This window comes from Cynocephalus volans, chromosome 7, assembly GCF_027409185.1.
Source record: "Cynocephalus volans isolate mCynVol1 chromosome 7, mCynVol1.pri, whole genome shotgun sequence".
NCBI lineage: Eukaryota > Metazoa > Chordata > Mammalia > Dermoptera > Cynocephalidae > Cynocephalus > Cynocephalus volans.
The window spans coordinates 106,328,770-106,353,949 of NC_084466.1; the positions used below are offsets into that span (position 1 = coordinate 106,328,770).

At 41.1% G+C, this 25,180-nt stretch overlaps 2 protein-coding genes across 3 annotated transcripts in view; one reads left to right on the forward strand and one right to left on the reverse strand.

The window, feature by feature from the left end:
- The first annotated feature begins 3,389 nt into the window (after positions 1–3,389).
- LOC134382529 (small ribosomal subunit protein uS13-like) lies at positions 3,390–3,934 on the forward strand. The gene has a single exon (XM_063103142.1). The coding sequence runs from the start codon at positions 3,427–3,429 to the stop codon at positions 3,883–3,885; it is 459 nt and encodes a 152-aa protein (XP_062959212.1). The 5' UTR covers positions 3,390–3,426; the 3' UTR covers positions 3,886–3,934.
- A 10,585-nt stretch (positions 3,935–14,519) lies between these two features.
- Positions 14,520–25,180, reverse strand: part of ARID5B (AT-rich interaction domain 5B) — a 176,521-nt gene continuing 165,860 nt past the window's right edge. For both annotated transcript variants that reach the window (XM_063101771.1, XM_063101772.1), the window contains 2 exons: positions 23,962–24,160; positions 14,520–20,620 (listed from right to left, as the gene is read on the reverse strand). In XM_063101771.1, the coding sequence (XP_062957841.1) occupies positions 18,455–20,620; positions 23,962–24,160 (2,365 nt within the window). In that variant the 3' untranslated portion in view covers positions 14,520–18,454. The remainder of the gene's footprint in view (positions 20,621–23,961; positions 24,161–25,180) is intronic.

Here is a 25,180-nt window from a genome sequence, read left to right on the forward strand (position 1 = left end):
TTGCGTGTACCCACTGTGATTGTTCCAGAGGGCCATGAAAACCCACAGTGGGGGCTCATTAGGATGCCATCAGACTCCAGATCTTGATTAGGAATCAAGAGACTCAAGGAAACTCATTTGCAGCAAGGGTGAGTCTGAGAAGCCCTGTGGGGAGAGCGGAGTGGCTGGCTCCTCACTTTGGCTAAGCACCAAAGCTACATTTCACTGGGGCTTGGCCAGACCCCTCTCTTTTCAAGTAGCTTCTCACCCCTCATCCTGCTCTCTTCCCTTGCCCAGTTGTATTCTCTTCATTGCTCCTCTCACTTTCTGAAATTATCCAATGTCTTTATTCGTTTGCTCATTTGTTGTCTGTCTCCCTCATCAGGATATAGGATGTCATGTCTTTCATTCATGATGTTATTTCCAGTGGTTAAGCCAGTGCCTGCTATGGGGGAGGTGCTTCCTAGACATCGACGGGATGAATGAGCAATTAAACATTCCCCTCTGTGCCCAGGGACTGTAAGAAACTAATAGAAGAGAGTGAACTGGTGAACTTAACTAAGTTAACCCCCCTATTTCCCACCCCCTTCCATACACTACCATTTTACAGATGAGGACATTAAAGCCCACAGAGGTTAAAAGGGCATCCAAGAACACACACGACACAGGACCGAGAGCTCCTGGCTCTTTATATGACACCTGGTGGCTACGCCATGATGTCATTTCCATTTGGAAGGGAGTTGGAGAATATAGAACTTTTCTTTATGGGTTTAGCAGATTACAAGGTTGAAAACAGGCCCTATCGTCCACCCACTGCCAGTCAGAAACAAATTGTGTCTCCTCTACATGGTTTTGGAAATAGTTTTAATCTTTGGAAGGAAAAAAGGAAGTGGGGCAGGATGGAAGCAAGTGACGAAGGAAGGGAGGGAAAGCAGAAAATAAACAAGGAAGGGGAGAAGGGACATGTTAATAAGGATGCTTCTTTCGTTTTTGATGCTAAGAATTCTCTGGAGGGTCTGCAGCCCTGGGTTAAGGGACACCTTCTTCCAGGATCCTCCTAGGCCACAATTCCACTTACCCTGAGGTTTCTATGGGAGACTAGATTTCAGGTCTATTTTAAGAGGCAAGTGCCCACTGCCCCTTTTTGTTGACATGTCTTGACGTTCTCCTGTGTCTACTTCTTCTGGATTGCATTCCTCTTGTCTCTTTGTATTCTAATTTGAGCCTCACTTCCTCAGTGTCTTTCCATGTTCTCAGCTGAAGACTTAGCAGATATTTACTGAGCTGAGACCTCTTATACACAGTCCCTTTCGCTTCCTCTTTTTACAGAGACCTCGACCATCTGTGTGAGTAGCTTTATTAGCCCCATTTTTTACTTACAGAGATGGAGACTCAGAGAAGTAATAATCTACCCTGGTATACAGGCCCCAGTACTAGAATTTGAAGCCAAATCCTTCACTTCCAAGGCCAATATACTTTCCAGTCTATCGGAACTACTGCCTCTTAAGAGCAGGTGGATCAGTTAATAATAGATTTGGCTGCGAATAACAGAACATCCAATTAGTCGCAGCTTAAACAAATGGTGGCTTATTTCTCTCACATAATAAAAACTCTGGATGCGGGTTATCAAGGCTGGGGCAGTGGCCCAGAGATGTGAGTGGAGACTCAGCTTCTCTCTGTCTTCCACTTTGCCCTTCTTGACGTGGCAGCCTCACCCACATGCGTGTTGTCCCCGGTTGTCAGACGGCTATTCTACCTACAGCCTCACAGCCACATCTCCAAAGGAAGAAAAAGGGGGGAAGGGACAAATGGCCAAACAAACATGCCAACTGGATTTATCCTTGTTGCAAATCTTTTCTAGAAGCCTCACCCAGAGGTTTCTGCTTATACCGTATACCTCCAGCTGAACAGTGTCGCAAGGATGCCCCTTACTCTATGGAAGGAGAAGAGGTTGGCTGGAGGTTGGGATAGCCAACCAGCAACATCTGCTCCATCTCAAACATTAGCCAAAATTCTTTCTTTAGTTCCCTACTTTCACATGGCTGCCCGATTGTTTTCCGAGGCTCCTCAGAAGTGTCCAGCAATTCCTTGGGTGTAGAGGCCGGGTTTTATTATTTCTTACACCCTGCATGGTGCTGGGCACAGAGCTGGTCTCAGAGAATGACCAGCACAGATTGACTGACCAGCACTGCTTTCCTGGGAAGGCATGGGCGATGCAGGGGAGAAGATCCAGCCAGGATACCAGAACTTGTTCCTGCATCCTGGAACCAAGCTGAAGGCCGCTGCATGGTTAGGCCAGCTGGCACACAGGGCCCGTAAGGCTGTAGGATGGTTGTGAGCCTCTTCTCTGCCCAGCTAAGCAGGGGGTGGGAGGAGAAGAGAAGGCATGAGGTGAGCCTGTATCTGTTTTTGTCATCTTGCTCAATTTTATCTATAGAGAGGAAATGCTTGCACAAATCATAACGACATTCTTTTTGAAGCCTGATTTCCTTGCATTGATTTTAACCCTGTTGATGCTGAAGCCAAGCTCCTTGTGGTTACAAATGCGAGGACCGTCATTGCCTGAGGCAAGTGGGGAAATCTTTGAAATATTGGAGCGTCTCCCCCTGTACATACCTCTTCCTGGGGCCCTTGCAGTGTCAGACAGGCCACCATTTGAGCTTTATACCTTTTGGTCAAAACCTTACCTGGTATTTTTTTTTTTTTTTTTTCTAGCTACAGACATTTAAAGAAGAAGAAGAAAAAAAAGCTTATCATTTCACTACTCAGGTAATCCATGTTCATATTTTAATAAATGAAAGTAATTTATCTACATATTTCAAAATTTCCAACAGTAGAGCAACGTATAAAAGGAAACATAAAAGCCTTCATCCTTCAGCTCTGTGCCTCTGCCCAAAGTTAGCCATGGGTAAAATATTTTTGATTGCTTTCATAAAATTTGTATATGCCTAGGGCCGAGCCCGTGGCGCACTCGGGAGAGTGCGGCGCTGGGAGTGCGGCGACATTCCCACCGCGGGTTCGGATCCTACATAGGAATGGCCGGTGCACTCACTGCCTGAGTACCGGTCACGAAAAAGACAAAAAAAAAAAAAAAAAAATTTGTATATGCCTATACAGTGTGCATGTCTGTCTATCTAGCTATCTAGCGATCTAGCCCTATGAAATTGACACGAAAAGGATGCTGCTTTACACACAGTCCTCTAGCTCTTTTTTCCCTGTCTCTATACACACAAAACGACCTCATTCTTTTTTGTAGCTGCATAATAATCCATCATACAGGAGCACCATGCTTCATGTGACTAACCCCCGATTAGTGGGTTACTTTTTCCTGTTTTGCAATTACAAACACCACCACAGTGACCACACTTGTATATGAGGTGTCTTCAAAAAGTTCATGGAAAGCTCTCTTCCACAGCAGACCTGCACGTTGGCCCTGTTTTTGCAGCCATGTCTCTAGTGATCCCTGAGAAGTTCCAGCACATTTTGCGAGTACTCAACACCAACATCGATGGGCGGCGGAAAATAGCATTTGCCATCACTGCCATTAAGGGTGTGGGGCGAAGATATGCTCATGTGGTGTTGAGGAAAGCAGATATTGACCTCACCAAGAGGGCAGGAGAGCTCACTGAGGATGAGGTGGAACGTGTGATTACCATTATGCAGAATCCATGCCAGTACAAGATCCCAGACTGGTTCTTGAACAGACAGAAAGATGTAAAGGATGGAAAATACAGTCAGGTCCTGGCCAATGGGCTGGACAACAAGCTCCGTGAAGATCTGGAGCGACTGAAGAAGATTCGGGCCCATAGAGGGCTGCGCCACTTTTGGGGCCTTCGTGTCCGAGGCCAGCACACCAAGACCACTGGTCGTCGTGGCCGTACCGTGGGTGTGTCCAAGAAGAAATAATCTGTAGGCCTTGTCTGTTAATAAATAGTTTCTATACAAAAAAAAAAAAAAAAAAAAAAAAAACATCCCAAAAAGTTCATGGAAAGATTCATATCATTTTGTAATTCCATTTTTCCATGAACATTTTGAAATACCCTCGTATATCTCTTGACCAACATTTGTAGGTATATTTATACAGGTAAATTTCTAGCAGAATAGTTGCTAAGTAAAATTAGATGTATCTTTAACATTAAATGGATTTTGCCGAGTTTTCTGCCAGAAACGAACTAGTCTACTACCCCCACCCCAGCTCAGTGTCTAACAGGGCTTGCCTGTGGTTTCTTGTAATCAGAATTTAGGAACTGTCTCTTGTTGCTGTTGAATTTGCATTTCTTTACTAATGAGTAATTTTGAGAATATTTTCATATTTGATGACAACTTCTTATTTTCACTTTTTGGTAATTAACTACTGATATGCTTTGTACATTTTCCCCTCATTGGATTATTTATCATTTTTCTATGTTATTTGCATACGCTTTTTGAAAATGAAAGAAATTAGCCCCTTTCCTATCATGAGTAATAAATATTTTCCCAACTTGTCACTTGCTTTTTCTCTTGGTTTATGGTATATTTTTACCCCCTCCCCATTGCAATTTTTATATCATCAACATATCAAATTTCTCCTTTATGGCTTCTGGGTTCTGAGAGGCCTTCCCTATTCCAGGAGCATAAACTCAGCCATTTATTCTTCTAGAACTTTTATAGTTTCTTTTTTACATTTAAATCTTTAATCCATCTGGAATTGATGTTGCTATAATAAGTGAAGTAGGGATCCAATTTCATTTTTTTTCTCCAATCAGCCAGTTGATCCAACACCATTTACTGATTAATCACCTTTTTCTCACTGTTTTAAAGTGTCACCATTTCATATATTAAGTTCCCATGTGAATTTGGCTTTATTTATGGACTCATTTTGTTAAGTTAAAAATTGCTATTTCAATTGACATTTCGTTCAATTTATAAATTAATTTAGGAGGAAATGATATCTTCCCATCAAAGACCACAGTTTATCTACAGTTTCTCAAGTCATTTTTAGGTCTGCCAATAGATTATTAAAGTATTTTTAATAAAGGTCTTACACATTACTTGTTACATTTACTCCCAGGATTCTTTTCAATTGCTATTTTAAATGAGATCTTTTCTTCTAGCACAATTTCTAAGAAGTCATGGTTTAGGAAAATCTATTGGTTTCATATATTTATTTTGTAACTCATCTTTTCTGTGAATTCTCTTTTTGTTTCTTACTGTTTTCCATTTGGTTCTCAGGTTTTCTGGGCCTGGCATTCTCTTTTAGAGTGTAAATTATCCCATAGGGGGTAGCATTTGTCAAATCATTGATTTGACTAGTATTTGGCTAGTCCTGCCTTAGGTGAGGTTGTGCTTCAGCCAGCTCTGTATCAGTTCTTCTCATACTTTCCTATTTAAGTACTTCCCCCAGAAGTCCTGCTTCCCCACCCCACCCACTGCCCCATGCTTGCTCTCAGTTCCTAGAACACCCATGCTCTCTCTTGTTGGTGAGTTTTCATGTATCTTATTTCCCTCTGCATCACTTCCCAGATCTCTGCTTTAAAAAGCCTTCCCCAAGCCCTCGTTGACGTTACCGTCCCCCTTGCCCTATGCTCCTATATAGCTCTTTGGCTGTCTTCTTTTGTAACTCTCAACACACATAGAAGTAACTGCTTTCATATCTGCTTTCCTCACTAGGCTTTGAGCTCCTGGAGAAACAGAGGGGCGCTGACGGTCCTCAGTGCTGTAACTGGGGTTCCTGCCATGCCTGGCACATAGCAGGTGCCCACTGGGACGGTTAGATTGCAGCCTAAAACAGTCTGCTGCAAATTGGACACTTTTTGATGTCTTGAGTCTTATTTTAAAAGTCAGGAGAATTTTGCCTTCTATTACATACTCATAATATGTCTGTATCATTTTGATATAAAAATAATGTTGGTTTTTAATGATGGAGTAAATTAACACAACAGGAGATGGCTATGGTTTTTTCACATCTTTGTGAACTGCCAGAGATTTAACCTGTCCATCTTTAATTTAAAAGATTAATTTGGATTTAAGTTTCCCAATTATGTTATATTATTGCTGTGGACTGAATGTTTGTGTTACCCCAAATTCATTTGCTGAAATCTAATCCCCAGTATGATGGTATTTGGAGGTGGGGCCTTTGGGAGGTCATGAGGGTGCAGCACACATGAATGGGATTAGTGCCCTCATAAGAAGACACAAGAGAGAGATGAGCTGTCACTCTCTGCTGTGTGAGGATACAATGAGAGGAGGCCATCTGCAAACCAGGAGGCGGGCCCTCACCAGACACTGGATCATGCCACAGACCACGTGTGGCAATATGGCAAGAATGTTAGATGAATAAAAAAAAAAAAAAGAACTTCCCAAAGTTTGGGTGATAGACCCAGAGAACCTGAAAAAGAGCAGTCACCAAGAGGGTCAGAGAGAGCCCAAGGGGACTGTGTGCAGGCCTCACACTCACTCATACCAAGAGCCTGGCGGGAAAGGTACGAATCCTGAAGACTGCGTTCTCTCTGTTTCAGTTCAGGGCAGACGTTGGCCACGTGGACGCCGGAGCCAGATGCTCTGTGTTCATGATCACAGCACTGACACTGGTTGGATGAATATTGTCACCTTACTCTTTCTAAGCCCCAGTTTCCTCATCTACAAGGGGTTTTAAAGGAAACGTGAAATAACGTGCATGGAGAACTTACTGCCTTGCTGGTATTGCAATAAAAAGAATCGACAGATATTACTATTACAGGTCACTAAATTGGAACATTCAGAAAAGCCCATCTTTCATTCCCAGACATTGATATCCCCAGATCTGAGCTGGTTAATAATTTAAGAAAGTGCCCAATATGGTGAAGACCATTGCCCACAAACTTAATTTGCAAGCTCAAATCCCCGAATATGACTTAGTTTATTAGTCCTTTCAGGAACTGGACATTACATTAAAAGTGGGGCAGCAGGGGAGGGATCACAGGGCTCATGGATCAAAGGAGTCAATAGGACATTTTTCCTCTGTACAACAAAACATCCTCCCTATCGGGACCTCTATGAAATAGAAGAGATGATGGACTAAGACATACTTTTAGAGCTCTAAGATCTGGGCTTGAATTCTGGCTTTGCCATAAACACACTAACTGATATTTGGCAAGTTACCTAATCTCTGTGAGCTTCAGTTTCCACATTTGTAAATAAGGTATAATAACAACCTCCAAGGGTTGTTATAAAGAGAAACATGGCACAGCACCAGGTATACACAGTGCACACATGTATACACATATGTTTGGAGGAGGAATTTGAGTCCTGCTGGCCCAGGGAATGTGGTCCCACTACTTTGCAGCCTCAGTTTCTCAGGAGAAAGAGCGCAGTCTCATGCTTTATGGTCCTGATTCTCCACTCTGGCAGGCCTGCCCACTGCCCCAGGCACAGCCTTGTCCTGGACATGTGTGGATTAGAAGCCCAGCTTGGAAATCATTCCCGTCACGCTCTTGAAATCTACAAAAGAAAAGTAGAAGGGTGTTCCTTCTCAATCCCTGGTCACGACTGTAATAACTGCTTTCCAGCCCCACCTGCTTTGAGGTAAAGGGCCAGCCTGTTGAGACCCTGAGCTGGGAGGGGTGAGGGACAGGGCTAAGCTGCAGAGTGCTGTGCTCACTGGGGGATCTGAGCCCTTCTAATGACATTCCAGGAACCAGGCCCTTGTCCTTTCCTGCATTAGGCAGCCAGGAAAAAGTCCCACTAGCCCTGAAGGTAGGTAGTAGGTGAGTAGGAAGAGAAGAGGTAGGTAGGAGTCCTGACATCACCGGTCAGAGCATTGGGAGCCGTATTTATGTGAACACTGACATGCCTGACCTGCGAAACAGCCCCATAGTGATCAAGAGCAGAGGTTTTGGACTGAGATGCACCTGGCTCAGACAGTGTCTCTTCCATTCACTTCCCAGGACCTTGGGTCATGTCCTTAGCCTTTTCACGTTTGTGTCTACTTAGTTGTGAAATGGGGTAATAATAGCATGGTACCCATCTCTTGAGGTTGTTGTGAGGATTACATGGCTTCTTAGCAAAGGCTGAGACGTGGTAGAGATTTCATAAGCTCCGTGTGAATGGTGCCTCCTGGAGTCGTACAATACAGCCATCCTAAACATCAGCAATCATAACAACTGCTTATTAAATGGTTTCCTGTCCTGACAACCACCCTGAGAGGAGACCAAGCAGCGGTTAGTTATCCCCAATTTACAGATGAGTTAACTGAGGTTTTGAGGATGCAAACCCGTCTGCCTTGACTCCATGTGCAGTTACCTGTCAGTTTGTTTTATAAAATAGAAACGATTTCAAATTATCAAAATGTTATATTATATCACTATTCTTTCCACCCAAATTCAATAAATATTAGCATTTTGCCATTTTGCTCCAGATTAAAAAAAAAAAAAAAAAAGTTATAGTTAAAAGCTGCCTACTACCCCATCAGGTTCTCCTTCCTCTGGAAATAGCTTGATGATGTGCTTTTATATATTCATATGTTTTAATGTATTCATTGAATGTATCCATAAATAGTATGTAAATTATTAGCTTATGTTTTTAATTCTTATCATACTGTGTGAACCTTTTTGCAATGTGTTTTTTTCACTCATTATTAAAGAAATAGAGAGTAATAGACGAATTGGTAACTGGGCTGGGAAGAGAGCTGTCATGAAGGTGCTAACTTGTTCTGCTTTCAAAACCTGGCAGGTCATTCATGGTCCTACCTTTAACTAAGAAGCCTTGATCCAGATTGTGTTTTAAATAAGTAAGAATCAGTCATGTTAAATATTGAAAATAGAAATCATTATATTATTAATTCCTGAACTCCTCCAGAAGTTCAATTGATACCAAAATAAAAATAATGCATATCATCTAGATTGGGATGACTAGGTATCCCAATTTTCTAATATAAGTTTTTATTTCACTTAAATTCATCCTGGTCAGTCTTTGTTAAAAATCAGTTACCCATCTCGGGTTAGAGAAAGATTTCTTTGATACAGTAACAAAATCGTGATGCATACAAGAAAAAATTGATATGGTGTATTTCATCAAAATTAAAAACTTCTGCTTTTAAAAGACGTTATTAAGCAAATGACAAGTCAAAAACTGAAAGAAATATTTTCATACCACATGTCTGATTAAAGACTTGAGTTATAAATATATATATATTTTAAATTATCAATACTCAATGATAAGAAAATAAACAATCTGGTAAAAGATGGACAAAAAACTTGAACAGACACATGGATCACAAATAAGTTCAGCATCATTAGCTCTTGGGGAAATACAAATTAAAATCGCAAATTAAAATCACTACACAATTATTACAATGCCTAAAATTTTGAAAAAGCCCGACTATACCAAGTGCTGGCAAGAATGTGGAGCAACTACAACTCTTGTACATTCCTGGTGAGAATGTAAAATGCTACAATGCTCTGGAAAACTGTTTGGCAGTTTCTTAGAAGTGAAATGTAAACCTACCATACAATCCCATCATTCTATTTATAGGTATAAATTTTCAAAACAAAAGAACTAAAAACTGGAAACAACTTAAATGGCCATCAGCAAGTGAATGGGTAAACACATTGTGAAATATCCGTATAAGAGAATACTATTCAACAAAAAAAACATTCACTTTAACTGCTGTATATTATTCCATTTACTTATTTATCTGTTCTTCACTGATGAACTCATGTTATTTTGTGTCTGTGTGTGATGGGGAAATGCTGAGATGAGCATTCCTATGCTTGTTCCTTCTGCCACAAGTCCGCTGATCCTCAGTAAATGACTGCCAGTGTTCTTGCTGAGTTTCTAGTAAGCACATATGAACCTCACTGGATTTTGCCAAATTGCTCTTCAAATTATTTTGTTAGATTTAGTCCCAGGTATATTTCATTGCTATTATGAATGAAAAAAATTTTGAGGTATCATTTCAATTGTTGCTGGTAAATAAATATGTTATGTACTTGGGTATTTTAATCTTATATCCAGCAAATGTGCTGAGCTCTCTTGTTCATTATAATAATTTACCTGTAAATTCTCTTGGATTTTTCAGATGAATAATCATATTGTTTATGAAAACTATCAATTTTGTTTCTTCCTTTCCAAACTTTATTCCTTTTATTTCCTTTTATAGTCATATGACACTGCAAACAACCTACGGTTACTGTGTTAAATAAGAGCAATGATGTGATGGTAAATATCTTTGTACTTCCAATCTTTTTAAAGAGTGCTAAAAACAAGCAAAACAAATCTCTGCTGATAGACATCAGAATAGTGATTGCCTTCTGGGTCAGAGCGGGCCAATTGACTGGAAAGTGTCATGAGGAAATGTTCTACCAAAATGGACGCTTATTAAATTTTTTTCTTGGTCATGGTTACATTCGTGAAAATTCAATGAACTGTAAACTTAATTTTTGTACATTTTACTGCCCTTTGCTCATTTTCTTCTTGATTTCTAGGAGGTATTTATATAGTAGAAGGATGAGCCCATTGTGATATAAGCTGCAGATATTTCTTCCCAAAGTAATATCTGTATTTTGAATTTGCTAATTTTTTGCATATAGAATTTTGTTTTTATGTAGATAAATGATCAGTCTTTTATAGTTTCTGAATTTTGAATCATAGTTAGAATGGCTTTTCCCATGCTAAGGTTATAAAACAATTCTCTTATGCTTTCTTCAAGTTTTTTTAAAAATAGTTTCACTTTGTATATTTAAATCTTTAATCCATTTGGAATTTATCTGTGTATCGTTTGAAGCATGGATCCAACTTAATTTTTTTCCAGATGGCTTTCATATGTTATCTCATTAGTCGAATTTCTAATATTTTGCCATCCTTGTATTTCTACAATAAACTCTTCTTGTCATGATGTAATAATATTGTAGCAAACTTCATATGTATATGCTATTTTAGTATATGCATGTGTACACATATGTGTGTGTATGTATGCATGTATATTTATAAGCATAAATCTTTATAATTTGCTGATATTTAGAATGTCTGTATCTGGTTTATACGTGAAATTGGTCTATATTTTTTCTTTCTTTCATTGTTCTTTCTGAGTTCGGGTAACAAGGTCAAAATAAACTCATAAAAATAATTGGGTAGCTTTTTCTTTTTTTCAATTCTATGAAACATTTCGTTCTTAAACCATCTGGGCCTGGTGCTTTTCTGTGGGGAAATAATTTGACTCTTGATCAAATTTTCAATCATTATATGACCTTTATATTTCTTCTTGAGAAAATCTTGTTAATTTCTATGTTTACCAGAAAACAGCTTTTTCATCTAAGTTTTCCAATTTTTAAACTTACTACAACTCTCTAATAAATTAAAAAGTCTCTACTACATCCATTTTTCCTTCCTATACTGTTTATTGGAATCTTCTCTCTTTTTCTCATTAATTTACAAACAACCTTAGAATGTTCTGACAATTTTTTTTTGGCTGATCTCTTGAATTTCAGGGTTGGGACTGGGGAATAAAGGAGGAGAGGAGATGCCCACAATAAGAACAAACTTAGAGAATCCTCTGATACTACAGGGTGGGTACTGCTTGACTGGTCATCAAAAGCTCAATTATGCCTTTTTTTCCTCAACTGTAAAGTAGGAATATATATAATATACACGTCATGGGATGTTATGGTGATCAAATGAATAACAACCATTTTTACAGTGGTACATATGGCGTTGCCAGTCAATATCATTAGTTGTTATTATCATTATGGGTAAAGGAAAAATAAAGTAACAAACCCAGGTTTGAAGAACTAGGACCAGGACATAAAAAACGTGTTTGTTGTGAATTCTGCCACACATGGTCCCTAGAACATCCGTCCCCACCTGGTCATCTCCCTCACACTGAACGCCCTCCCCGTCGCCATAGATAAATGTTGAGTTACCATGGAGTGAAGTAGTGGGGCTTGAACATGGCTACATCTAACATTTCTCAGACTTTCTAGAAGTTGTATTCAAGCCTCACACAATCAGGTAATATGAAAGGCAGGGCTGGATTACAAGATGCTATAATTGTATATTTTTCTTAATGCTTTCTCAATGATCGATTTGTTCATTTAGCAGGTATTTAAATGTCTATGATATGTAAACCCTGAATGAAAAATACTCTTACATCCAGTGTCACCCCTAATAGATTAAACAAAAAGAGACACAATATTGCTTACTTTCGTGTTTATGTGAAAGTTTATGTGCAGATATTGACCCATCTGTAATTCGGCCTATCCATATATGTGAATCGGCCAAATAGAGTTTCTAGAGCTGTGCTGTCCAGCATAGTATGTGTGGCTGTTTACCACATAGTATGTGTCCAACATAGCCACATGTAGCTGTTTACCTTTAAGTGAATAAAAATTAAATAGAATTAAAGAGATAGTTTTCTCATCACAATAAGCATATTTCAAGGGCTCAGTAGCCACATTGGCTATTAGCTGCAGTATTGGACAACTCTGAATTATAGAGCATTTCCACCATCACAGAAAGTTCTACTGGACAGCTGTGTTCTAGAGGAAGTTTCAACAATAAAGTAGTAGTAGACTTATGTAGGTGCCTCTGGGAACAGATCAGCTTGTTCTTACTAAGCTGGCTGATATCTATGGTCATGGCTAGCATGATTAAAAAGAGCTTATTATTTTAAGCAGGTTAAACAAATGCTTTGGAATGTTATTTATCCCAGGAAATCAGCCTGGAGATTCTAAAAATTCAGGAATTCTGAATTAGTGAAACCCAAATAAATGCGATTTACTATACTCCTTAGGTCAATCTTGAAGGCTACACTTTCTTGCACATTGTTCCTGGCCAGATGTCACCTCTAACCCCACTCTCACCTTCTGCCACTTACATATTTGTTGATGTAAATAATCGCCTATTTCCTGGTCACTATCAGTCCTAAAACATTTGTCAACTTTGGCCACTTTCCTAAAATATATCATTGGGCACTTTCTTTGCTTTTGCTCTGTGAGTGACATCTTTAGCAAAAGCACCCCCTTCTCAACAGTATTTGCTGCCAGGCATGGTAAAAATAGATAACTTATCATGATGTTTCCTGTTGTGTATGAACCAAGTATCAGATTTGCAAATGCTGAATGTGTCATAGATGGAAGGACATTCTTTTGATAGCACACACAATGCTTCGCAGCAATTCCCATGATATGGTGAAATACACACTGATCAGAACGAGGGCCAGGGGAACATGGGGCCAGGGTCCTCCCATGTTTGGCAGGTGCTTGATTAACAAAGGGATGACAGCTGGCAAAAAAGAAGGTGGGGCTCCTAACACATTGCTGCAACTCCTGCTAACTGCAGGGTTGGGCAAGGTCCTTCAGGGAGTCAACTATGATGAAAAGAAGGGTCCTGTCCTGTGACTTTTATCAAAATGTATGGATTTTTTTCCCCCTCCCAGAGAAAGGTCGGAAATCTTTGTCTACCACCATCAAGTCTATGATGAAAAGACACAGACCTCAGAATATGCAGAGTATTTTTCTAGATTTTCAACCCTTCCTAAATATCCCTCCATCAATTGTCCCATTTAATCCATCAGCAATCCAAGACTGCTCATTCTTTCTTCCGAGTCCCTCTGAAATGTGTCCTCTCCCACTCCACCACCCCAATCAAAATGACCACCATCTCGGTGTTAGATTGCTCAGTCTGCCTTCACGCAGCAGCCAGAGTGATATTGAAAAAAGAAATCTGACTCACTGCTTAAACCTTTCTTCTTAAGATAACAACCAAAATGCTCAATCTGGTCTATGAGACCTACTCGGCTGGCCCCCGCTTGACTCTGTAACCTCACCTAACCTTATTTTCTCAACATTGTAACCCTCTCATAGGCTTCCCCCCAATCCCCAAAATAAGCCAACTCATTGGTGCCTCAGGGATGTGGCAGGCACCCTGTGCTTGAACTCCTCTTCCCCCACCCCCCAACCCCACCTAGTTAACTCACACTCATCCTCCATGTATCAGTTTAGTCGCCACTTCAAGTGCCACTTTAGTCACTATGCTTCTCTCTCCTGGAGCTGGGTCACACTGAGATTTTGTATTAACAGGAGTGACTAACTCTCTTTCCCATAAGATTTTAAGCTCCAGAGATAATATTTACCTTTTACCTACCATTGTATTCCCAGCTCCTAACACTATGCCTGGCAATGGAAGCATTAGTAAGTCTTCATTCACTGAATAAACAAACAGTAACTTTTGTGATCTGCCAGCAGAGGAGCACGGTATACAAAGGATGTGCACAGACTTAAGAGTCCTGGGTTCAAATGCTAACTCTGCCATGTGTTTGTTAATCAGGAGATCTTGGGCAAGTTGATCTACCTCTCTTAGCTTTGGTTTTCTCATCAGTAAAATGGGCATAACCAAATTTACATGAGGTTGGGAAGAGAAGAGATGATGTATGCCACTTGGGCACCCAGTAGTTTCTCAATAAACTGCAGACATCACTGATGTCATCATTATTATCATTATTACCCAATTTAGAGACGATGGGATGGAAAGTCCCCTGGTGAGGCCACAGGGCTCCTCAGGAAGTGACATATTACAGCCACAAGGAAACAGATAGTAACATTTTTTATTAAATATTACAGTGGATCAAAAAGTACAAAATATCTCTTGCCTGCTATGTGATTGGGAAACTATTGGCACGTAATACAGTATCAAAAGCAGTAATAAGTACAATTTGGAAAACATACAAAATTGAGTGTTTATAGTTGGCTCAGCATTCACCTGGTAGTGTTTAAACTAATGCAAAGGTTACTCAATAACCTCTCCACTGGGAAAGTATATAATATCACTGGGCCATGTTGCTATATACAAATAATCACCTTACAGAGCATAGAGGTTACATAGCTGGAATCACCAAAAGTATACAATATTTACAACACAGGAAAGTTTAAAAAAGTATAAACAGCCAAGAGATTATGCTGCTATTCTTCGGACATGTTTTAACCATGGGGAGACAAGCAGAATATCAAATACATCAACAGCCAACACTGGAGTTTAAGTGCTCAAGATAATCATTGCAATGGTGTGGGTCTCACCAGGGCGAAATCATTCCCATTTCTCTTTAAAATCAGGACAAGAGTAAAACTAGACCACATGGGACTTGGCTGACCACCACCAAATGTGACTTTGTGGGACAAGTGAAGAGAAATAAACGGTTCTCTTTGAAGGCACACTACATAAAATATATTTGTGGGACCATCTCGAAATTTCCATCAGACACACCAACACAGTGAAATACAGTACTTGATAATTCATGCACCAGATCAGAAAGTTGTAAAGTCAACATTGAGTTTTAACAAACCCTTTTGTATATGCCCTGATAAATAAGTGAACTTATGAGCTTCTAGCTAGTAAATAAATAAGTCAGTCCTATGGCAAATATTACAAATTCAAATCACTTGCTAGAATACTTAATTCTGAAACTCGTGTGTGTGTGTGTGTGTGTGTGTGTGTGTGTGGTGTGTGTGTGTGTGTGTGTGGTGCGTGTGTGTGTGTGTGTTTATGTTGAGTTATCAAAAGTTAAACCAGAAGTTTCACGGAAAGATTTTTTAAAAATATTATTTAGAATCTCCGAATCTCCAATAAATCATGGACTTACTGCATTTTGAATTGCAACATTTCTTGGAAGCCGCATTCAGTAAATAGATTTATGACTCCATTGCCAATTAGATTCCACAGTTTCCTTTACAGAACTACCAATAACAATTGTTTGATTGCACAAAGAAAGGCTTGTGCAATTCCATTCAATAATAAGGCCCCTTGAACTCAAACAATGCAAACAAAGCCCTATTTAAGACTTTTTAAAATGTAGTTTTCAGCCAATGAACAATTCAATGGTCTTTTTGAAAGATTTCCAAGATCTCTGTTCAGAGTTTTAAAACAAATAACGTACTGCTTCTGTTGGGAACGTATGCCCCATTTCTCGTTATATGTCCTGATGTTTTGCCGAGGGTATGAGCTTCCTCAGACAGAAACAGTGAGTCTCCTCTCGGAAGAGATGAGCAAAAAAAACCAAAAGCTGGACTATGTTAACATTGTTTGAAAATGGTGTGATCAAATTCCAACATGATGAAACTAGACTGAAATCATTGCAGTGGGGAAAACAAATGCCCCATGTTCCAAATGGATAGGTGAGCTCCATCAGGGACAGACAGCCCCCATTTTCTCTGACACACGAACTCAATAGAATCAACATATGATCTAGCCCATGTCTGCTGCAGAACCACCAGAGTTTCCTTTTTCTTCCATGTCCTCCAAATCTGTGACCATTCAATCTAGTGCAACTTTCTTCTATGTGTCCTGGCTAGCGCTTTGCCAGCTGGAATTGAGATTTCCCCCCGCCTTTATCTTGTGCAATAGCAGGATAATCTGCACTCACACATTTATAATCTAAATTCTACTAATCTATGGTTCTATTAAATATATGTATATATATATTATTCCACAGGAAGGTAAATAATTAATTGAAGCAAATGGAACTCTTAACACTGGATTGCTACATTCTTTTGTTTCCACCTTTGGATATTAAATATGTTACATTGAATATTTGGCTTCATATCATGGAGACATCTCAATACAAATGCACGGCATGCATGGCTTTTTTTAAGAGCCGCAGTTTCATTATCAGTTTTGATTATTTTGCAGTTGAGTTACCTATTCAGAAGTTGAAAATTGTCATCAATTTTCATAGAATTAAATATCTCAGAGGTAAAAGACTTGGTTAACTATGGTTCTAAAGTCAACTGGTAGTGTTAAGGGAGGGGACAGTGGGCTGGGGAGTTTATCAAAGCAGTCTTCAGCAGGGATGGGACTTGGAAAGAAAATCCACTCTCTGTATCCATTGACTTACACTTAGAAAATGCATCCACCTTGATGTTACATCTCGGTAGCAAATAGAATAAAGTGGCAAGAATGACAATAGACATTCTCCACATCTTTTGACTGCTTGAACAGCTTGACCATTTATTTTCAACAATAAATGAGATCATAAAGCAGACTGTATCGCCAGGTGGTTAAAAACATGACACGAACCACCTTTTACGTGTGCATACACACAAAACTCACACCCCATAAACCCAAAGAGGATAATTTTCTTTTGAAATGGGCAATCCAGTATGCCAATTATCCCCAAAGATGTGGCCTGGGAGATTCTTCTTGGGAATGACAAGAAACAAACTCGAGGAAAGCAATGTGACTACCTATTACTCAAAAGACCCAGGCCAAGGGGACGTACCTGGCAGTCCGGCCTTGCACTCCTTCTCTTCCGGATGGTCGAGTTCCATCCTCTTTCCAACCCCCTTTCCCAGACGGTTTAAAAGAATCAGTGCCAACACCAATGTAAATCACTTTGGCTCCCGTTCTAATTTCTGAAATTCCTAAAATATCTGTGCAGCCCACAAATATGTCCTCTAGACTCTGTTGTTATTCAGCAGCTTGCTGCCAGTGAGGTTTTGTTTTTAAGATTCCTCTGGTATGTAGGACAGTTTCACAGCCTAGATAAGGTAAGTACAATGCTCAATATTTTCACATAATCCAATACTTCAAAGCAAAGCATTTGGCTGGGTAAGCGGTGTATAAGCTCTTTCAACTATGCCACTTAGGAGGAACGAAATCCTTAAGTTGTGGATCTGCTAAGGACAGTTCTTTGCACGACTGTGTGCTCGGCTGTTTCTTTTTCATTTGTTCCACTAGAATCAGTTGCTTCAATTTGTAAACAATAACTTTACCACCCAAAGCTGCTCAATATGATAAGATGTGGAAAAATTACAAACACACATCAACAACTGGGACAGTCAGCCTTTAAAACAAAACAAAAACAAAAACAAAAGGTCTGCACACAAAAGCGATACTGTTTAATTAAAAAAAAAAAAAAAGAAAAGAAAAGAAACTGGGAGAAAATGGAACTACCTGTATATAAATTAGGTGAGCAAACAGTGATACGGGTAGTTTTAAGAAGCAAATATATACAGTCAATTGAACAGTGTTTACTTCTCTGGATTGTTTAATAGTGTCAAAATGAAAGATCTATTGAAGTTTTACTATACATTGCATTGATTGAACCTTGGAGAGTTTTATGAAAACAGGGGCATCCCTTGGCGTATGTTTTGCCAGTCTTTCTCGCGCCTTCCTTTGAAATGCCTGCCCCCATTTTTGCCCAGATTGTATCCTGACCATCCGAACTCAGATGGGGTCCTCTAAGTCCTTCCTGGATATACACAAATCCCTTCACAAGACCCACATGCAAAGAGAATGATCGGGAGGTGCCAGGGCATCCGTGTTGGAATGGGGTCAAGACGGACCATCCAAGGCTGGAGTTGTCCCAGAAAAATCAGGCGTGTTCACCTCCCCTCTGGGCCCTCTGGCTGGGCCTAATCGTACCCCTGATTAGAAGAAATACTGACTTCTAACTCTATAAGCCGTGGCCCTGGGGTAAGGGGTGAGGCTCGGTTAGCCACGCCGCTTTGGGATGCTGGGCAGAGCTGCCTTACAGTTTTGTACTGGGATGTACGGACGACAGCTGGGAAGATGGAAAGGCAGCTTGAGGGTTTATAGCAGCTAAAGGGTAAATGCTGTTGTGCAAAAGGTCCCCATACGAACTTCCTACAGGTGTGGCCGCAGCCAAGTGTCTGTACAGCTGCTGAGAATTTGTTGGCGACGTAAAAATTCCTCTTTGCATCACAAGCGAGTGGAAAGCCAGGGGCTGCATGAGCGGAGAAAGCACAGTCTGGTTTTTCAAGTACTGCAGAGAATTAGAATACCCAGCTGGGAGCCTGGCGTGGAGGCCCGAGTTACACAGGCTCCCAGAATACAAACCTGGGAAGACAGGGGAGGACAGTGGCAGCTTGTGGCCCTCTGCTCCGCCCCCGGAGTGACCCCCGTGCGCGGCCTTGCTGCCTTCGCTCTCCTGCTCAGAGGCCTTCTCCTTCCCGGAGACCTCCTTGGAGGGGTCCAGGGGAGACACCGCCCGGGCCTTCTTCCCAGCAATCACGAGGTCCAAATCCTCCAGGCTGCGCTTGATGGGACGCGCTGCCCCGATGTTCTGAGGGCTCATTTTCCGGTGCAGGATCGGATGGACCATGCCTTCCATCTTCCTGAAGTTCTCCAGTCTCACGTGGTGAGGTTTGCCTGACCTTGCAAGTGATTCGGGGTATTTTTTAGGGGCAGACATGGTCATGGGTGATACCCGACAGGCTTTGGGGTGACAGTCTCTATTCTGGCTGCATATGACCTGGAATTGGGAGACACCTTTGCTCTCCTGGGGCCCTGGGGCCGCGTGGGCCAGGCCCAGGACCTTGCCGGTGGGTTTGTGCGGGTTCTTGGGAAGGCTCAGATCCGTGGGCTGATCATCCGTAGGGGCTTCTGCAGCAGCCGACTTCCTGTCTTGCAGATGCAGAGACGCAAGATAATTTACATGGAGCTTTTCTTGGTGTTTGTGGGAAGGAAAAGAACTGTTTTCCGATTCCCGGTACATGTCCCTGGAAGGGTACTTGGATGTCTGTTCATTATGAAGATGGTGTTCGGTGTGTCTATAGAGGCTATGGAGATGAGGGGACGAGTAGAAGTCTGCCAGGAAGCTGGGCATGTGGGAATGGGGCAGTGCCCTCTTCTCTAATAGTTTATCCTTGCCCTCCTGAATTTCTTGCTTCAGGACATAGGAGTCAGCAAGGGGGTTCAGGTGATGCTTGGAGAAGCTGTAGCGGTGGGGATCTGATCGACTCAGTTTGTCATGCTTAAAAATGTCATTGATGCTCTTTCTGTCCTCCGAGGGCTTGCTTTTGAAACTCTGGACGTGCTGAATCACTGACGGCCGGCTGACCGCCATGTGGTCAGTGCTCTGGCCGTGGTGGGCCTGGGACAAACTGGAACACAAGTCATCCCTGGCGATAAGTTTCTTTTTGCTGATCAAAGGGGGTGGGGAGCCATAGGGGTAGCTGCCGGAGAGGCTGGCCCCACTCACTTGGGACAAGAGCTTTTTCTTGGCCAGTGGGGACATGATGCCTGGGTTGCCCCTTGAGTAGAGCAGGGGCGTGTAGTTAAGTCCATGGTTCTCGTTCATGGGCCCAGTCAGGTCTTTGTCTTTGAACATGTCAAATGACTGAACCACAAGGACCTTGGGGGTCTGCTTTAGTGCATTGTGGATGTCGTCACTGCCCAGCTGGTCGACCTTCACAGTGCAGTTGGCAATGTAATCTGCCATGGCGGGCAGTTTGTCATCCTCCAGCTCATTCTGGTTTGCCAGCAGTGGCTGTGTGGTGGGGAAGCTGGGGAAGGATGCTTCTTGGAGGTCATTTTCAGGGCTCTCTGTAAAACGGCAGGGTTTGGATTCTTGTTTTGAGTCCACCGGGGCACTGGAAGAGGTTAGTGACTGTTTGCCTGCCCCGGGGACCAGGGCTGGATCCCTTTCAGGGGCCAGAGGTGCACTTGGGAGCGGAGGTGCAGGCCCCTTCTCTCCTGCCTCCTCTGTCGCCTTCTCACTGTTGGAACCTTGGTCTCTTTCGTTGTCCTTCTCTGGATCTGCTCTGGATGCCAGGGGCCTCACTGCAAAATCCTGGTACCCTTCCATTGTTTTCTTCATGTCTGCTGCTGGGAGGGGCTCAGTGACGCTTTTCTGATTTAAAGTCTCTTGTTCCTTCTCTTGCTCTGATGAAACCTGATAAAATATTTCAAAAGCCAATCAGAAAGAAACCAAATACAATGACATGTTTTGCCATGAAATAAAATATTACACACAGCAGTTTTTCTTGAAAACAGGCTTGTCAATCAGCTCATGGAATTTCTGTGAAGCTTTATTACTCCCCAATCAGGGCTCTAAACAAAGAAATCTAAATTATAGAAACATTAAGGGGAATATGCATATTTGCTTCAGTCCCTCATGAGACACCTATCAAAATAGCAAAGTGTTGTGTGCTGATGGTATACAATCATAGCACTCCTTGATTCTAATATATAGTTTAATTCTAAGGTTGTCTTCTTGTCAAATCAGTCAATTATCCAAATGGGTTTTAAATTACATGTTGTGTTTTATGACACTTCTGAGAGACTTTTTTTTAAGCATCTCTCTTTCAAAAATCCAACCAACTCCATACCAACAACAAACAACAAACTTACTATAACTCTTTGCATTTCTTTGAGAGAGAAAATCTCTTCTTAATGTGCTCAATAGGATACACTGAAAATGAGCCATGCTTAAGTGTTAATAATTTCTACTCAGTGCAATATGACGTGAGGATAATGCTGAAATATTGAGAAGGTATGCCGATGCACTGCAGCCTGTCTACCTGAGGGACACAGGAGACTCTAAGTCCTTGTAGGCTGCAGCAAACGACATTTCTATTAGAACCAAAAACGAAGTTGTCAAAATTCAGGCAGTGAGCGCCACCACAAATACAAGCTTTTCTGTTGACTGAAATAAATTATACTCAATGAGATGGATGCTCTTTTATGCTTCCTTATTGGCAGAAGTTGTGGGCACAATCGGACCCATTCATTGCATCATTTAGCAATGTAAACTTTGATCTTTAGAGGTGATTTTAACTTTCCATCTGTGACCCATCTGACTGACTGAGAAGCCCTTTCAAAATCATTGTCACTCTGTCCTGATGTGTTTTAGTAGAAGAGTCACAAAACAGTTGTGTGGAGCTGGTCTTCTACTCCATCCCCACCTCACCCCTGGGACTTGTTCTTTGTTAAGAAGAGACGTGTCAACCGCATTAGTATCTGTGAGTAAGACTGAGGATGCTGGTTTAGGAAAACATAGGAACACAGATTTTAAGGAATCACACTTATTTCCTAGATATTTTCTCCTCAAATCCACTTAAAGATATTCCTCTGTTTTAGGGATGTTCTGTACCTAAGAACTTTGCTTAGTATCTTTCTTTCTTTTTGTTGTACTAATAACTGTTTTTTCCAGTACAAATATCATTACTTGTTTTACATTAATAATCATTGGTCTCTTGAGCTTATACATTACATGAAAATACAGAAAAATGATTAAGGCAAGGGAAAACTGTATTTAATTGTTAGTTTCCGATGGGGATGTAGTTTGAAGTGGGGTGATGGGGGATACTCAGCCCCACTGACATTTCTATGACTTAGGCCTTCAATTACATTGAAGTTCCATGCTTGTGGTTGTAAAACAGGTTTAGAAGGGCTTTGAAAGATAGGCATGGCATTTTATGACACGCGTTAGTATGTTAAATGGTACCTTCCCACCATGCAACTTGAAATCCAATTACCTGAACACAGTGGATTTGACTAGAAAGGGTTTATCACCCCTCCCATCTCCACTGAGATCACTGCTTCATATTGAAAACATCAAAAATTAAAAATAATGGCAACAATAAAATCCAAATGAAAACCCCAAACACTGTCAATGAGAAGACACCTACCTAGTCAATAGCATGTTGGAAGAGTGGACTGATTCTTACTATAAGGTCAACCTTGGAGAGGGCAGGAGATTCCTCATCGTTGAGATAACCTCATCATGACAACCTTTGAAACGCAAGACACTTACAGCTCCCTGAAGGGAATAGCTGGGGCCTCCAGGAAACAGGACCCCTAACAGCTTTAAGGGACTCTGGGGAGTAAGGCTTTTCTCTTGGGAATGGTCATCTCCCAAGCTGCTGGGCACAGTGCGTGAACTGAGGATTCCTCCCCCAACTCACAAACCAACTTCATTCTCAAACTTTTCAAACTTCATTCTCAAAGTGGAGCCATTCAAAGGGCAGCTGGCCCCTTGGTCCTCAGGTTGTCCCCTGGTGGTTTGGCAGTGCTGTACATATGCTATCTAATAGAACTCACTGATCCGAAACCCTATAATAAATCACCGGGCTAACAGGATAAAGGAAGAATGGAATGTGAGCCTTAACTTGGAATTTCCTTGCTTTTGGCCATTTATGTTGCAAGCTTGCAGATGTTTAGAAATCTTCATCATCTCCCCACCTTTTTAAATTATGAGAGCTTAAAATAATTATGAAACTTAAAAAGTAAGAACAAAACATTTCTCTTCTTGATGGTTATACTATCTATCTTCTTCTACAGGAGTCAGCTGGGTAAGTTAATTCTAGTTAGTAGGTTGGGGGGGTTGTGCATGTGTGTGTGTGTTTTAAGTGTTTAATTAGGGAGTCTCTTATGTGTTCATTATAAACCTGATTTTTAGGGGTTATTTAATATCAGCTCTGAAATTCCCTCTGGAGCTGAATCCTAGAACATGCTGTCTCCAAATGTGGATGCTAAGTTTTTTTTATGGGCAGCAGGGTTTTTATTATTCATGTTGAAACAGAGCCCAGATTGGCCTCCATGACTGGCTGTAAACTGACAGTAATGGTTTCTACCAAAGAGCTGCTGGGAGCTGTGGGTGACTGGGGCTTGTTTTAAAAGGTTCAGAAACTACCTGTTAATATGAGAGATAATAATGGTTTCTGAGGAACCATTTCAAAATTCCCCTATAAATAATACATACTTAAGAAATTTCTAAATTGGTCTCAACCCAAGGCTGTTGCACAAACGTCAGTTCCGGGAGGCAAACACATCTCTCAAGTTTTCAGGAATGTCCCGCAGAGCAGAGTGTATCAATTTTAATGCCCCTCTTCCCTAGACCCCCAAAGCACGTTTTAAAGTCACACCAACTCCTCAGGTAGATTGGCTGTAAAATGGCCAAGAAGCCACGTTTTCACAATGGAATCCCTGGGTTTCAGAGAGCTGTAGCTCTGGCTCCTTCTATCTCCAAGTCTGAGCATTTGCTATCAGTTTTCTACAGGATGTTCAAATCTTTCTAGATTCTATTCTTGGCCTATCCCCATTCCATACCATAGCAAACTGAAAGGTTTTCCAAAATTGGGTAACTATTTGGAGAACCGTGAAGCTTAGATTTTCTGATTTCTTAGTCTAGCCATGCAACTGTGCAGGAACAAAGCTGTGGATTCAGGGTTCCAGCAACCTCGAGGCAGGACATGTCTCTCAGAGGTTTTTCTGTGGAGCCCAGCAACTCACCTCGGATGCATCCTGGGGCTTCGGGGCATTCTCTTTTTCCTTCTTGCTCTTAGGCATTTCATGTTTGATGCGTTTAGTTCCTGATACTTTTGTTTTATTCTCATTTTCCTGTGAACTGTTCTCTTGTTTCCGAGGTTTGATTGGAGGCAGGGGCTTATCTTCCTCTCCTTTAATAAACCTTTCATATGGTAGAATTAATCTGAAAGGACAGTAGAAGAGATGGCCAATCAGTTGAGTAATTCCAGTAGCATCCATGCTATGGGGGCTTACTTTCTCTTCTCAATACAAGCAACTTATTGAATAACTTTATCTCCAATGACACCGATGCATTTCTAGATAATTCCACAATCTATTTCCTTGATTAGAATCAGTACCTGGTAACTTACATACTTTTCTGCAAAACCTCCTTTTGGTTTTGTGGATCTACACATCAAGCATACCGATGGGAGCATCCAGGGTTGACAGCATCAGCATCACTGCCCAGGGCACTTGGCCATAGAACAATAATAGCAACAATAATGCTAGCTGCTAGCATTTACCATTTACCATTCCATCAACAACTATTTATTGAGCAGCTACTATGTGCCAGGCAGTGTACTAGGCACTGAGATATAGCAGTGAACAAAACATTCAAAGCCTCTGACCTCATGAAGCTTATATTCTAGTAGGTACTATTACGTGCCAGGTACATTATACAGATTATTTTATGTAATCTCCATAACATCCCTATGGAGCATTATAATAATAATTATTATTATTCTCTTTTTAACAGATGAGGTAACTGAGGCCCCCAAAGGTTAAATAATTTGCCTAAGAGTCACACCATTTGTTAGATGTAGAATTTGAACCTAGTTCTGCCCCTAGCCAAAGTTTTTATTTTCACTAATGTCAAAATGTAGACCAGACATTTAAAATAAAAAGGTCAACGAGAGGCAAGCACAGCATGGCTGAGGGACAGGGTCTTATCCAGCAGCTCTGGGGGTGGAGGTGGGGTGACTCCAGTATGAGGGGTTCTGTTTTGGGGTGCCAAGTAAAGGAGGGTTCCGGCAAGAAGGAAAGCAGACAGACCATTTAAGCCACAAAAATTAGAGTGGCTGAAAAATTCAAACATTTTAATTATATAACTTTTTTAACAAAGTACATAAAATTGCTCTAAAAAGAGAAACATCAAACAGCTCTAGTTTTAATCTGTTTTCCCTTGACGTAGCTCTTGATCTGA

What these genes read in the sequence shown, in the direction of transcription:
- LOC134382529 (XM_063103142.1), top strand. Translation starts at nt 3,427, where the DNA reads ATGTCTCTAGTGATCCCTGAGAAGTTCCAGCACATTTTGCGAGTACTC.